This window comes from Petromyzon marinus, chromosome 3, assembly GCF_048934315.1.
Source record: "Petromyzon marinus isolate PM22_M1 ecotype Great Lakes invasive population chromosome 3, UKy_Petmar_22M1.pri1.0, whole genome shotgun sequence".
In the NCBI taxonomy this organism is placed as follows: Eukaryota; Metazoa; Chordata; class Hyperoartia; order Petromyzontiformes; family Petromyzontidae; genus Petromyzon; species Petromyzon marinus.
The window spans coordinates 10443855-10458471 of NC_133669.1; the positions used below are offsets into that span (position 1 = coordinate 10443855).

The 14617-nt window shown below is 44.8% G+C and overlaps 1 protein-coding gene across 1 annotated transcript in view; it reads right to left on the reverse strand.

Annotated features, from left to right (window-relative positions):
- Positions 1 to 2830: 2830 nt before the first annotated feature.
- The window catches only part of LOC116953483 (GRB2-associated-binding protein 1-like), a 32631-nt gene continuing 20844 nt past the window's right edge, over positions 2831 to 14617 (reverse strand). Inside the window, exons 6-12 of the mRNA XM_032973730.2 lie at positions 14283 to 14340; positions 14132 to 14196; positions 12543 to 13158; positions 11200 to 11302; positions 10313 to 10430; positions 9348 to 9410; positions 2831 to 5113 (exon numbers count right to left, since the gene is read on the reverse strand). Coding sequence (XP_032829621.2) covers positions 4979 to 5113; positions 9348 to 9410; positions 10313 to 10430; positions 11200 to 11302; positions 12543 to 13158; positions 14132 to 14196; positions 14283 to 14340 — 1158 coding nt within the window. The 3' untranslated portion in view covers positions 2831 to 4978. The remainder of the gene's footprint in view (positions 5114 to 9347; positions 9411 to 10312; positions 10431 to 11199; positions 11303 to 12542; positions 13159 to 14131; positions 14197 to 14282; positions 14341 to 14617) is intronic.

The following is a 14617-nucleotide window of genomic DNA, read 5'->3' on the forward strand; positions in this document are numbered from 1 at the left end:
TCTCACGACGTTTCGGCCACAACACAAGTGGCCTTCATCAGGTGAAGGGACGAGACTGATGAAGGCCACTTGTGTTGTGGCCGAAACGTCGCGAGAATTTTATTGTGTTATTTTATTATTTTATTCTCATTCTACGTGACTTTAACGAAAGAACCAAAGAAGGGAAACAATAAAATAATAAAATATATGTAAAACAATAAAATTCTCACGACGTTTCGACTGCAACACAAGCAGTCATCATCAGGTGTGAAAACCAACGTCAAGAATTTTTTTTCTTCAAATTTTCTTGCTGTGGTTTTCACACCTGATGATGATTGCTTGTGTTGCGGTCGAAACGTCGTGATGATATTGTTTTATATTTTTATTATTTTATTGTTTCCCTTCTACGTGACTTTACCGAAAGAACCAAGAATATATAGTTATAAAGAAATTAGTTTTCAATTGAGACGACTTAGTGCATAGACAACCCCCCCACCGTGCGAATCCACTGCTGGATGACCTCGCGCGGTGCGGGTCGTGGTGGTAGTGTGTAGATGTCACACCTGTCAACCCCTTATCAGTGCCCCTACCTTGTTACAGACCAATTCAGAGCTTATTGGTCACCCCGTGCCCATTATACATATCAACGTTCATCCTATAAAGTCCCATCACAAGGGAGAAACACAAACAGAAACAAATTATACATTATTATTATTATTGCCCACATTGATAACGGCTGTACGCCGTATGGACCTGATAACTCAAGTTCCCTGTACAAGAATACGGGGTAAACCGTATGGGTTGACAGCTATGATATTTGTCATATTTTACCCAGCTGGTCAGTGTAGGTCTGTGAAAAGAGGGGGGGCATATGAGTGCAGTACAACTATTTGATGTTGCTGCACCGCCTGCAAGGGTAGCGCCCCGCGGGACAGCCTATGACACCTGTTATGCATGGTGGCCGCCCAATATAAGCACTCTCCAGATGCAAACCTGCTTATCTTCTGATGAGATCGGGTGAATTCTGGGTGATTTTGTAATAAGCCCTACATCTTGAACGTATCTGAAATATACACGTCCCCAGATTTGAAACTGCCCACACATAGAGACTTAAACTTACACGGCACGGTATTTGCTGTACAGTATTGACAGCTGCTGATTATCTCGTAACACAGACTCTTGGAAGTCTCACGCATGATCTCTGCGTGATTCGTCAACCCCACCTCCACGATTGACCGACTCTGGGTGGCAATGACCAGAGCTCCGCGCTTAATTTAAAGTAAGTTTCCGAATTGGGGAGACAGCATGTTATCACCATCATCACCGTCGTCTCCCTTATGGGGTCGATAAAATGGTCACCACTTTTTCTGGAAGACATTTTGCTGTTTTTTCCAGGATTTTTCTGTTGCGTCTAGTCACTTTAAGATGTTCCTTGTTCATGTTTTTGTTTTGTTGCGGTTGCACCCGAGTCAAGAGCCGCATGGCTCACAGGGTTATACCTAATAAATGAAATTAAATTAGAGTGTTCTGTGGTTTAACCTATCCCTGTCATAGGAATGTGGAATCGCCATCACTGGCTTCAGAGCCACCAGTGGCGATGAGCAGAGCCCCGTAGCTTGTTTGAGCAGAAGATGTGTTTTCCTTTTATATGTGCTGCTATATATAAGACGGACTATGGTGTTCGGAAGGAAGGACATTGAGAAATAAGTAATAATAGCACCAAGATTATAAATGTAAAGGCATTTGTATACTTGGGAAGTCTACTGGCATGGGACGATTGCACGAAATACATAAGCGAGGATCGCAAAGGCAAAAGGAGTAATGGCAAGATTCAATTACATCTGGAGAAGCAAGCAAATCAGCGACAAGAGAAACCCGAACATCTTAAGAACGCGTGTGTTCAGTGGAGCTTTTAATGCTTGAGCGACTTAATAAAGACAGAGATAAGATATTGGCATTCGAAGTGTATTGCTACAGGACACTGCATCTAAACCCGACCCAAAGAGTGACCAACACCGAATACAAGTGTTGCACATAGAAGAAGACCTGATGCAGACAGTTATGATAATGAAACTGGCACTATTTGAACATATGTAGGATGGACAACAGATACATTAAAAGTGTGTTGTTGGGAAAAAATGGAAAGAAACAGGAAGATCTTAAAGAGAATGGCTTGACATGAGATTAGTGCTGGAAAGATGTGCACTCCTTGAGCATATTGGCACAAGACAGAGGAAAGTGGAAACAAATTACAATGTGCAATGGGACACCTACGGGCTATCTGCCCATGGATGTTGATGCTGTCATCGCGTCAAGGCCCATCTATATTTTGATCTTTCTACAGTACACTATGCACATACACACTCGTACCAATGTGCTTAAGTCTGCACCAGCATTCCCTCTCCTTGGTATTTCACCCGGGGCTGAGCACTTTTGGAGTTATTGGGAGATCAAAACAATCGATGTTTCAGGCCAAATTCAGTTTCGAGTGATCACGGTCCCCCAGGTGTTGATTGACAGGTCGCAATTGGTGAAACAACGCTTCATGCTGATATGCGAGGACGAAATTCTGATGTCGGCCGCGAATAAGCCGTTGCATTATTTTTTTTTACCAGGAATGAACACTTTGGATGTTTTAATTTGGGATGTTGTGGCGATAATTTCGTTGGCCGTTGGAGTATTCCCCCCAAGCGTAGATGACTATTTTAATTGTGGATGAATACAGGAATCGTGTGGAAATAGCAGTCTAAAATCCAAATTTCACCGCAAAGAATTATAATCCATCAAATTCAGCGTCACTATTCCCCCCCATCCCAGAATAATATTTAGGGTAAAATAACACGACAGTGCATACATTTAACTTTTTATTTCAAAACTTTTGACCGTCATTACTGCGTCACTCAACATAACCAGTATTAACATCACTACAATAGTCAGCATCATCTTTATCATCACGTCTCATCTCGTTTTAGACAAAATGTATCCGAGCTCGCTATGAACACCATTGGAATACCTAGCTAACGACAAAGTAATGCCTACATTTGCACGACTGTTGCATGCATGTCTATAAACATGTGTTTGTGTAAGTGGGGTTAGTAGTTATTCTTATAAGTGCACTGCACATTAATCCTCTCTACCAAGTTTGACTCCTGGCCACGATGCACAACATCAGCGGCAAGTGGTATCCAAACTTGGTCTGAGCTTGCCCTAAGTCAACTCAGTGGTAACAGAGTCGCTTGTGTGGTATGGTCATCACCAGCACCGGTTGTGCCATGGCTCAGGCAACATCACTCCTCACTTGCAGTGCATTTCTTAATGTGCTCACTAACAGCACTCACACTCAGTCTATATTTAAATCCAAACTGGGCATTAAAAAAAACATAAGTATGAGTTACGAAAAACAACAAAGCATTAATGTCATTGAAAATAAGGCATTAAATGTGTTGTGGCTGACTTGCTGTGTGAGGAATAGACATTAAGTGTGCACGAGTCTAACATAATAGGGCAGGGTTTCTCGAACCTCAGTCTTTGAGACCCCCCCCCCCACGGTCAGCCTTTCAACATTTACCTATCTTCTCAATTCAAATGGAAGTAGTTACACCTAGGGGCGGAGCCACAGGGGGGCTGGGAGGGGGGCTTAGCCCCCCCCTGAAATATTGGGAAAGTCGGTAATCGGGATAACCGGAAATCCAGCTGCTGCAAAATGCTGCAGGCTGCCACCTTGTGCTGCCCTGCAGGCTGCTTGAGCGGCAGCCTTTCTAACTAATAGAACTTATTAGCCACATCAGCGGCTCCGACCTATTAATAAACTCCGCGTTCAAATCCAATACAATTTGTTTTATACATTTGTGGCACCCATTGGAAAACATAAACACTGGAATCTCAGAATATTGAAGTCAGCCCCCCCAAAGTCAAAATCCTGGCTCCGCCCCTGGTTACACCCTACATTCATCGGACAATTGCTCAACACAGCCCATGTGATGTATGGATAATTTCATTAACGCTCTTTACAGGTCACAAATTCCCTCATCCCAATTAGAATCGGCACTTTCTACGTCACATGGAAAGCATTTAGCAATCATCAACCTCACGCAGTGTGTATACTTTATTTGTATTTGAAGGCAGAATACTGGAGAAGAAATCAATCTCGATAAAGTATTACGAGACTGCAAAGGGGGGGGGGGGTTCACTTTCCCACAAGGCAATGGTCGACAGTGAATCGTATCTGAATTCCTTGCCATGAGACCGAGGCGGTCCGCGTCAAACAATAAAACATGCCGTAAATGCCTGTCCATCACACGCATTTCTAGTAAATACAGAGTGGCATACACTCATTATCTCCCAAAGCCATCAACTGGATTTAAAATTTGGATATAGAATTGTTTGCTTCACAAACCGTATCCATACAAAGAAGACGTATTGAAAGTGTTAAGAGTCAGACGCATTCTAGAGATTAATGTGACGTTTTCACAAAGGCTGGTTGTGGCTGTTTAAGGCTGTTACAGTCAAAAGATCTGTACAATAGGCGTTTACCTGCATTCCTGCATATTTTTACGTAAGTACAGTAAAGCGCAAATCTTGGTGTGCTATGCTTATGGGCTTGTTTGTGGAAGACGGCCTGTGTGTCAGTGGAGAGCAGTAGCGTGGTGTATAAATGTGTCGTTAAACCCGCCACCACCCAACACAGCCAATAAGGTTTGTCACGTAAACAGAACATGCCAGGTAACTCATGTGTTTAGAGGATATCTATATATTAGAGATCAGGAGCATGTGTGTATTTGGTACAAAGGTTTCTATGTTTGGGACACATGTATGTTAGGGTCAGGGAGCTGTGTGTATTCGAATCAGTGGCATGTGTGTATTAGGGGGCCTGCTGTGTATTGGGATGACCTGTGTATTCGGATCAGGATTTCCTGTGTATTATTATTGGGGGAGAAGGGGGGGGGGGAGTTGTGAAGGGGGACCTCTGTGTATGAGGATCAGAGAGCCTGTGTGTGCGTTAGGGGGCGGGGTTCCCTGTGGGTCCTGGGGCCCGGCTGTGGCTCCAAGCCCGCTGTGTGTCCTGCAGAGCGCGTGTTCTGCGATCGTCGAGCTCCACGTAGTGCACACGATCCTCCAGCGCCCGGGTACTCGCCTGCAGGTGGAGATAGGGGGGCAGGACATGGGGATTGACACAATTACCCAGAGAGCACTCGAACTCGGCTCTTGAAAGTGAATATACAGAACAAACTAGAAACGGCAAGGGACAAAGGTGCGCTCATAAACAGCAGGATTGCATGACATAAAACATGGTTTGCATGTATATCATGTGACCACCACATTGATTGTACACAACTCTCAGGCTTTGTTCAACCCCCAGCGAAAGAGCCTGAATATGTGGCCGTATTATTGTTTAGACCTCCAACTGAAAAAGATGTGGCTGTCATTGGTTAGCAGTGAAACAACAATACATATCCATATTATTTGTCTCTTTCGGTAAAGTCACGTAGATAGGTTCAAAGAAAATAACAAAATAACAAAAAAACTACAACGTTTCGATCGCAACACAAGCGGTCGTCATCAGGCAAAGGGGGGTTAGCTTATAAACACAACTGTTTATAAAGGTTTGAAATGGGCGTAGCCCAAATGTCAGCAGTTAATGTTAATGTAAGTGGTGGGCAGCGACTGCAGCGGTGGTGGGCTTTCCACCAATGAAAGGGCTGCCAGGTAAAAATTAGCATGTTAATGTAAGATCGCTGAGAATCCTCCACGGCACGTGCGCCAAGGTGGCTATATTAATGTGAGAGATTAGCATGTTAATGGGAGAGATTAGCATGTTAATGGAAGATAGCAGAGCAGCAACCTCGAGGATGGCGCGTGAGGTAGCTGTGGTAGTGTCAGAAATTGAATCTGTTAATGTAACAAAAATCAGAGGGCCGAAAATAACTAACATCAGAAGGTGGTAGGATGGGAACATCACAGCCAGTTATGACTTAAACTGGTTAATAGCGTCCTTCCAATGAGTGCTCAGTTTGTACCCATCTTCCCGGTTGAAATTGTGTCTGTCTACATATATGGGTGGCTTCATGAACTAATCTTTGTTGATAGCCAGTGGGTTTGCAAAGTACCTTCGTCTTAAAGAAATCAATTTCGTGTGAGGCCACCGCATTAAAACAGTGATCAGCCACGACCGAGGTACTGGTCCTACCATGTTTCAGATCTACCTTATGTTCATGAACACGGTCCGAGACATCTTCTTTGGTTCTTTCGGTAAAGTCATGTAGAATGAGAATAAAATAATAAATTGATAAAATAAAATAACACAATAATATTCTCACGACGTTTTGGCCACAACACAAGCGGCCTTCATCAGGTGAAGGGACGAGACTGTCTGGAGGACAGGTCCGAGACATGTCGCTTAGTTTCCCCAATGTAACTACTGCCGCAGACACAGCTTAATTTGTAGACGCCGGAGTATTGCATGACAGGGATCACATCCTTCTTAGATGGGATCAGATCACAAATTTTATGTACTGTGTTAAATCGAACCTGGATCTTGTGTTTGCTCATGATTTTGGAAATATTTTTGGTGACCCCTGCTATGTATGGCAAGGTGATGGTTTTGATTGGGTCCTCTGATGGTTCTTTCCCAACGGTTCGGGTGATAGCTTTACGGATTATGTAGTCTGAATATCCATTCGTCTTGAGAGCTTGTTGTACGTGTTCCAGTTCACTGGCTAGGTGATGATGGTCGGAAATACATTGAGCTTTATTGTGTAGTAATAGGTTTTTACCCTTTTATCTGGCACCAAAACTGACACCTTTATACAAGGGATCATGTTTGCAATAACCACAACACAAGCAGTCAAAATGCAAACAAAAAGAAACAACTCTGATAATGATATGCAGTGTCCTTGAAATTGATTGGTCCACACCCGAGACGGCTTTTCTTAGAGCCTAGTCTCCACTGGTGTTGGACCAGATGATGCCAAAAGGCATACAACTCAAAAACAGCGCACTATCAGAGTATTGAGAGCTCGGGGTAAGCATTTACATTATGAGACCTCCTTTGCCAGTAGCAAGATATAGTAATAGGTTTTTACCCTTTTATCTGGCACCAACACTGACACCTTTATACAAGTGATCATGTTTGCAATAACCACAACACAAGCAGTCAAAATGCAAACAATGGTGTAGTTTTGATGAGGGAATTATTCTGGGATGGATGGTGGTGAGAGTCAGGTTTTAGGTAGGCATCCGTATGGGTGGCTTTCCTGTAGAGTGTCCCATTGAGCCATCTGATCTCTTTCGATTAAAACATCAAGAATGGTAACTTGCCATCCTTTTCCACCTCCATGGTGAATTTGATGGCTGGGTGTATAGAATTGATATGGTTGACGAATTGGTTCAGAGCTGGTTGGCCATGTGGCCAGATGACCAATGTGTCCATCTACGTACCTCTTCCACAAGGACGGACGTAGAGTGGATGCCTGGATGGCATTTGTCTCAAAATTTTCCATGAAAACATTGGCTACAACTGGAGATAAGGGAGAACCCATTGGGGTACCTTGTAGAATATTACATTCCAGGTGAAGTAAGCGTTGGTGAGGCAGTGTCTCACCAGGGACGGTACATCAGCATTCAGTCCTTGTTGGACCAAATCTTCAATGATTGTAATGGTGTCAAGCATTACAATCAAAGAGACCACATCGAAACTAACGAGCAAATCACCTGGAGATAGTGAGATGTATTTAATTAACGATGCCAAGTGAGCTGAGTTAAGTACAGCTGAGGTGGTCTTACCAGTGAATGGTTGTAAGGTCTCAGACAGAAATCGGGCTAGTTTGTAGGTGGGTGAGTCAATGGTGGAGACGAAAGGACGAAGGGACGTACCTTCTTTATGGATTTTTGGTAAGCCATACATTCTGGGTGGTCTAGCAGCAGAGGGTTTTAAGGAAAACCGCTTCGTTGATTCCATTAAAGATGGCGAATCAGTGATGATATTGTTGGTTTTCATAACGAGGCGGTTGGTCGGATCTCTTTTAATTTTGGTATAGCTACCATCATTAAGTAGGTCCTGAATTTTGTTATTGTATGTGGTTTTGTCCATAATGACTGTGACATTGCCCTTGTCGACTGAGAGGATGACGATCTCAACTCTCTATTTTAATTGAGAAAGCTCAAAGCGCTCATCCTTACTGATGTTGATAATCGGTGTCTTAAGAGTTTTTGAGGATTGCAGCGATTTCCGATCTTGCCACATCTGCATTAATGTGTCCGAAACCATTAAGGGCTACGTCGACCTGAGCAATGATATCATCAAATGGGATGTGTTTAGGAGTGACTGCGAAATGCAACCCTTTGGCTAAAACCAATTTTAGGCTGTCGGAAATTGGACTGTTGCTCTGATTGATAACAATTTTGTCAATGTTTGGATCTGGCTTCTTCTTGGAAAGGAGGTTGAACTTGGAAATGAAGTTATCTTTGCATTTAGCTGACATTGAGGTGGCTGAAGAGGCTGTCATGTTATCTACATGTTCCCAATCAGATGTAGACATTTTTTACATTAATGTTAAGTGTGATTTCAGGAGAGTCTTGTCTAAATTGTCTAGTTAAAATCGGAGCAGTCTTATTCAGTCTGAGACCAGGGCTAGGCCAGCCCCTGAACAAGATCCGTTTAGCATTGGGAGAAGTGACAGCAGCAGATGTCAGTGTAAAGGTGATTGGTATTACCTTAGTGTCGCGGCATCTCTTCAGAAATGTGAGCGACTTGATCAGATGAGCCTTCTTGTCTTGAAGTTTGTTAAAAGATCCCTCCTCGTAGAGGCGGTTAAATCTTTACTTTTTGTTATTTTCTTTGAACCCATCTACGTGACTTTACCGAAAGACTCAAATAATATGAATTCCTGCAGTCATGAAAGCTTTAAGTCAACACATATCCAACCAACATACCTGCCATGACTAACGCACCGCTCGCACTCAGTGCAATATCCGTGCATGGCGTAAATTAAATTTTCTATAGATGTTCATAAATACGATTTTATCACGTACAGTAATGTGTCCTTAATCTCATGTATATTCACTTACTTTTAAAGTGCAGTAAAGCACAGTGGAGATAGGGGGGGGCATGAATGACATGGAGGTAGGTTAGTGGACACAGACATTGATTAGCATGAGGGACGTGGAATTACAAGCTAGAGACAGGTGACTGCCACCAATTCCAATAAAAAAAAACACAGACTGCACAGGTGCTATTAGCAAGCACCAATAAAGGGCCACGACAAGGGATGAGGTTCAATTATGGTGAGAGTAGGGGTCAAGATTGTAATTCGTGTGAAGAGTCAAATATAGGGTTAGTGTTACAGTCAAGGTCAGGGCTAGCGTTGTACCGTGCTTGGTGCAGTATCCGATCTTCCCAGGTCTAGATCCAGATATTGCAGGTTGTGTTCCTTCTATAGTGACACACACAACCACAGACATAAATGACCGCACATGCAATGAGCAATGCTGAGAGTAAGCAAGAAAACAAGTGTACAAAAAAAGCAGTGTTGTGCAGAAGGCGCAGGATGTGTATTGTAAGTGGTGTCAGTATTAAAGGGCGTGGAGTTTGACGCAATGCGCGAGAGGATGTGTGGTATGTCAGGTATGACACAGGCAGTCTCGTGTGCAAGTCAGTCCTGGCATGAGGCGTTTCAGATGGCAGGTAGGTGATGTATGCATTGTACGTTATATATTGTAAGAAGTTTATGTCAACTAAGTTATTTTTATTTTACCAGGTATAAGGCTCACGGAGCTATATAGCTCTTTTTCAAAATCGACCTGGCCACAAATAATAGATCAACGAAGTGGCTTATCACGTGAAAATGTATAGCAGACAAACTCTAAAAGCATGTTTCTAAATGTGGAGGGAAAAACCGGAGAACCCAGAGAAAAATCCACGAGACCACAGGGAGAACACACAAACTCCAAATATACATGTGTCAGGGTCGGAATCGAACCCACAACCTCCTGTATACCAGGTGAGGTAGTTATGTGGTGGGTAGTACAGGAGCGGTGCCACGGTGATGGATCTGGGTTTGATTTCCAGCCATGACATATATTAGTGGTGACATCTGAACCGGTTATGTGCTTCCCATAGATTGAGACAGCCTTAAATGAGTGTCTGGGCGTGATACTGGCCACAGCATCACTCCGTGCGCATTTCAGGCCTTAAGCGCTTGTTGACATCACTTGCCCCAACACTCTGTAGGCTATCCCGGGGATTATTGTCGTTGTGGTGGGTGGTATGCAGCGTAAGTGAATGTTTGTGATGTATGCGATGCAGTTCAGTGCGGGATGCGCGGGCTAGCCTCACCGGGGGCTGCATGGCCATGTAGCTCTCATCCTCTTCATCATCGTGAGAGTCGGAGCTGGAGGCGGAACTATGTATGGATGGGGGGCGTGGCTGCGGCGGCCCAGCCAAACGGAGCGAGCTAGACAAGCACACGTTATTATAATCAAGTAAGTGTATGAAAATGACATGAGAGGGGTCGGGGTATAAACCTGTTCAAGTGTGTTTGCACTGGTGTGTGAATGTAACCCTGTGTATGTGAGTGTACCTGTGTGTATCTAAGTGTGTGCAACAGCGCCTGTGTGCACATGTGAACGAACATATTTGTGCGTACTTGTGAATGTGCATCCCCATGTACGTGTGTATGCCAGACTCCTTTAACCAGCAGATGACAAAAATCATGGGGCCACATGAAACATTGTCTCTTTGCAAGGGCGATCTGGACGACATCAAGATATTTAAGTACGCAATATTTGAAGAATATTTAAATGTCACAAATCTTGACTAAAACCTATCATAATTTAATGAATATCTGATTAATGCCAAGTAAGAAGGTGAATTGCACCCAACATGTTTAAGTCAACATGCAAGTGATTATTTAGGAAAAGGAACGTGACTAGGCAAGTAGAGGTTTGTGATTACCCATGTGTGAGTGATTGTGTGTATATGTGTGTCCTTGTGGTGCTGGCATGGTGCTGGCCACAACAGCCCCTTATGTGATATGTTGGCCTTCACAGGTCTATTTGTCCCAACAGTTTGTAACGGCCATACGAGGGGTCTGTCTTTGAGTCCATGTGAATGTACCTGTGTGCGTATCTATGTGTGTGTTTATTCATGTGCGTATACCATTGTGTACGTGTCATTTGTGTGTCCCTTCCAGAGTATGTGTGTGCCCGTGTGAACGCACTTACCCAGGGCGTGTGAAAGTCTTGGTGATGGGGGAGGGTTCTGGCGGGGGGAGATCTCCATTTTCACCAATCCCGGACTGGAGTGCGAGGGGGGGTGGCCTCCGGCCTGAGGGCACCAAATAAGCACATGCGCATATACACGTTACATGTACATACGTGCCCATGTATGTATGTATGTATGCTGAACTTCTTTTGCACCATATGTAGCCAACTGTATACACTTTGCACTTACTCTCCTTCCTGGAATTGTCTCACTCGTGTGGGGCCTACTTTCCTGATCCTCTTTCTCCACTCAACCCATTCTTGGGCCATCATTTCCATCTCCACTGCAGTGTCCTTTGTATTCTGATTCCCCACTTGGAACCATCTCTTTCTCGGCCCGTCTCTTGGTGTCCGCCCTGGTGCTTCCACATTCATCACCTTTATTCCGACGGGGGTTTCCTCTCTTCTATCAGTCAACTTTCTTTCAGCTTGTCCAAGCGAGTCTAAGCTGGGTACCACTCTTGTTTCTTAGTTTCTGACTTGATAATGATACATTTCTCATGTTTACTATACAATTACAGAAGCATACTCTTTGGGTCTTTCGGTAAAGTCACGTAGATAGAAAAATAAAAATCACGACGTTTCGATCGCAACACAAGCAATCGTCTTCAAGTGAAAAAATACAGCAGGCGGACTGCTGAGGCAGGAAGAAATATAGCGAGAGAGCTACTGCAGCCATAGGTTATAAAGCTGCTGCTCCCTTTTCCTCGATGCGGCGGTGGCGCTCATTGTTTAATAGGCTGAATGTCTCTCTCGTTAACACAGCCGCTGCTGTGGGAGCCGTCTCACATTGACATGCCAATCTCTAATCTCGAGCAATACAATGGCTTCTTCAGCACTGTAGTCGTGGGGTTACATTAACAGATTGACATGCTAATCTCTAGCAATACAATGGCCGAGGTATATCTGGCTCTGCGATCTTACATTTACTTACTAATTCCATCTCTAGCCCCACCCACTTACCCTCTTGCTGCAGTAGCTCTCTCGCTATATTTCTTCCTGCCTCAGCAGTCCGCCTGCTGTATTTTTTCAATTGAAGACGATTGCTTGTGTTGCGATCGAAACGTCGTGATTTTTAAATTATTTTTCTATCTACGTGACTTTACCGAAAGACCCAAAGAGTATGAATTCCTGCAGTCACGAAAGCTTTAAGTCGAGATTTAATTACATAAGCACTCACATTTCTCCAAGTATAACCTTTATAGACTGTTGGGGAAATGTATTTAGCAAGCACCTTTCAAGGTGACCACAGTGCGCAGTGTGGTGTGGTCAACACATTCTCACACACTCTCACAGTCCCTCACCTGACCGGTTGGGCTTTAGTTCCCTGTTGACTGGCGGTCCCTCCTGGAGTGTCTGTGGAGTTCGTGGCGTGCGGGGCGAGTGTGGCGAGCGCGGTGATTGGAGGGCGCGTGGCGTGCGCGGCGATTGGAGGGCACGCGGTGTGCGTGGCGACCCGCCCTCCAGTGTGCTGGGGTTGCTCCTAAACCCAATGTGGGCCGGCGGGGGCACGACCCCCCCGAGCGCAGCCCCGCGCGTCCCCACGCTGCTCGCTCGCATGGCCCCTGTCCTCCGTCCCCCAGGGCCCCCTCCGGCCCCATCTAGTCCAACCTCCGTTCCGGGTTTCGTAGCAGTAGCTGATGTAGGTCCAAACACGGAGCCAGATCCGGCAGGCAGCGGAGACCAGCGTCCACTCGTCTCCGTGGTGACGGAGCGCGAGTGGGAGCGACTGCTGATCTCGACATAATGCCCGCCGGTCTCCATGGTGACAGAGCGTGATGAGGACCGGCTGCTAGTATCCAGGGTGACAGATCGCCCACAGGTCTCCATAGTGACAGAGCGTGATGGGGACCGACTGCTGGTCTCCATGGCTACGTAATTCTCCGGGGGGCTCAGGTCCTGGCGGTTCTTGGGTCCGGGCTAAATGTGCGCATGTGCACACGTGCGCGCGCACACACACAGGAATGCCACAATTATCTTTACAGAACATTGGAACAAGTGCTGTTCATGATTACCTATTCAGGCTGTCATGGTCCACGAGTACGTGGTGTCAGCAAATATTGGTTCCCCGAAATGTTTTTTTTCCCCCCAGGAACAATTGGTCAATATTTGTAACCTCAGGGGGAAAAATATTTGTTCCCACCACTGAACATTAATTTGGGCTTGGTTTAAGTGCTACTTTACTATTGGTCCATTGTAAAGTACATACATATAGAGAAACTGTTTTAAAAATAATTTAGAAAACTCGTCATAAAATAAAAGTTTGGGCTGAAAATGCATGGATATAGAGTTAAATACAAAGACAGATTTACCTTGTAATAAAAAACTAAAGTGGTACAAATATTTGGAAGGGGAACCAATATTAATTCCTGGGAAGGGACCATTCTCTGACATTGACATCATCTCTCTGTGGCTGATGTTGACATATTGGCGTTGCCATAGGAGAGGCCACAGCCCAGGTCGAGATTCCAATTGCCACTGATGGACACTGTAGCCAGGAATCAAACCCTTTTCATCAGGATTGCGGCGTACTGCTCTCACACACACACCACTTCACCACACACAGAAATGCATGTGTACGGGTGTGCACGTGTCATCGTGTGGGGAATGGTTACACACTGTTTAGCTCACTGAGTTCCGTATGATTTATAGCCACAGCTAATATCCGTGGCGAGCGTTATCAAAATGTATCCTGGGCCTCCCTTCGTTTGACCGAGCCTTCAGTACCTGGTGTGGTGTGCGAGTACCCGGTGTGGTTAGTATGAAAAACAAAAGCACTGAGAATATAAGGTGGCCAGGATTGTTGCTGGCCACAACCATCCACAACCATCCACTCTTGCGCTGGCTTTAAACAGGTGCTCGCGAAACAGCAATTGTCCCAACGTGGCTTTACCTTCGGACTGTCCCAGCCCTTCGGCACATCGTAGCAGTCGAACCCCACCTCTTCTTCAGCCGCATCTGTGGGGACACACACATCTGTGAGCAAAAATAATGACACCCATGCATTTATGCACGTGTGTGTGTGTCTGTGACTGTAGGTATACCCTTTGAATCACGAGATTCAGAATTTGTCCAAAGCTTTCCACAGAAGCCTGACGCCACCTACATGAACACACACACAATAATTATTATTTTAATTTGTACGGCATCATCAACATTAATGCTGCCACAATCACCATCCCCATGTAAGATAAAGTTTGTATGCCTTGGCAGCCCCCTCATTCAGTATTATCTCCAGATGAACACCAGGCCATGCAAAGAGAAGCCTTTGAATGCTGCCGCAACTCCATATCCACCTGGTGCTCTGCCTTCCATCACTTATTGCACAAAATCAGATGACTATTGTGGACATTATACCAGCCTTCCATCCATCCATCAT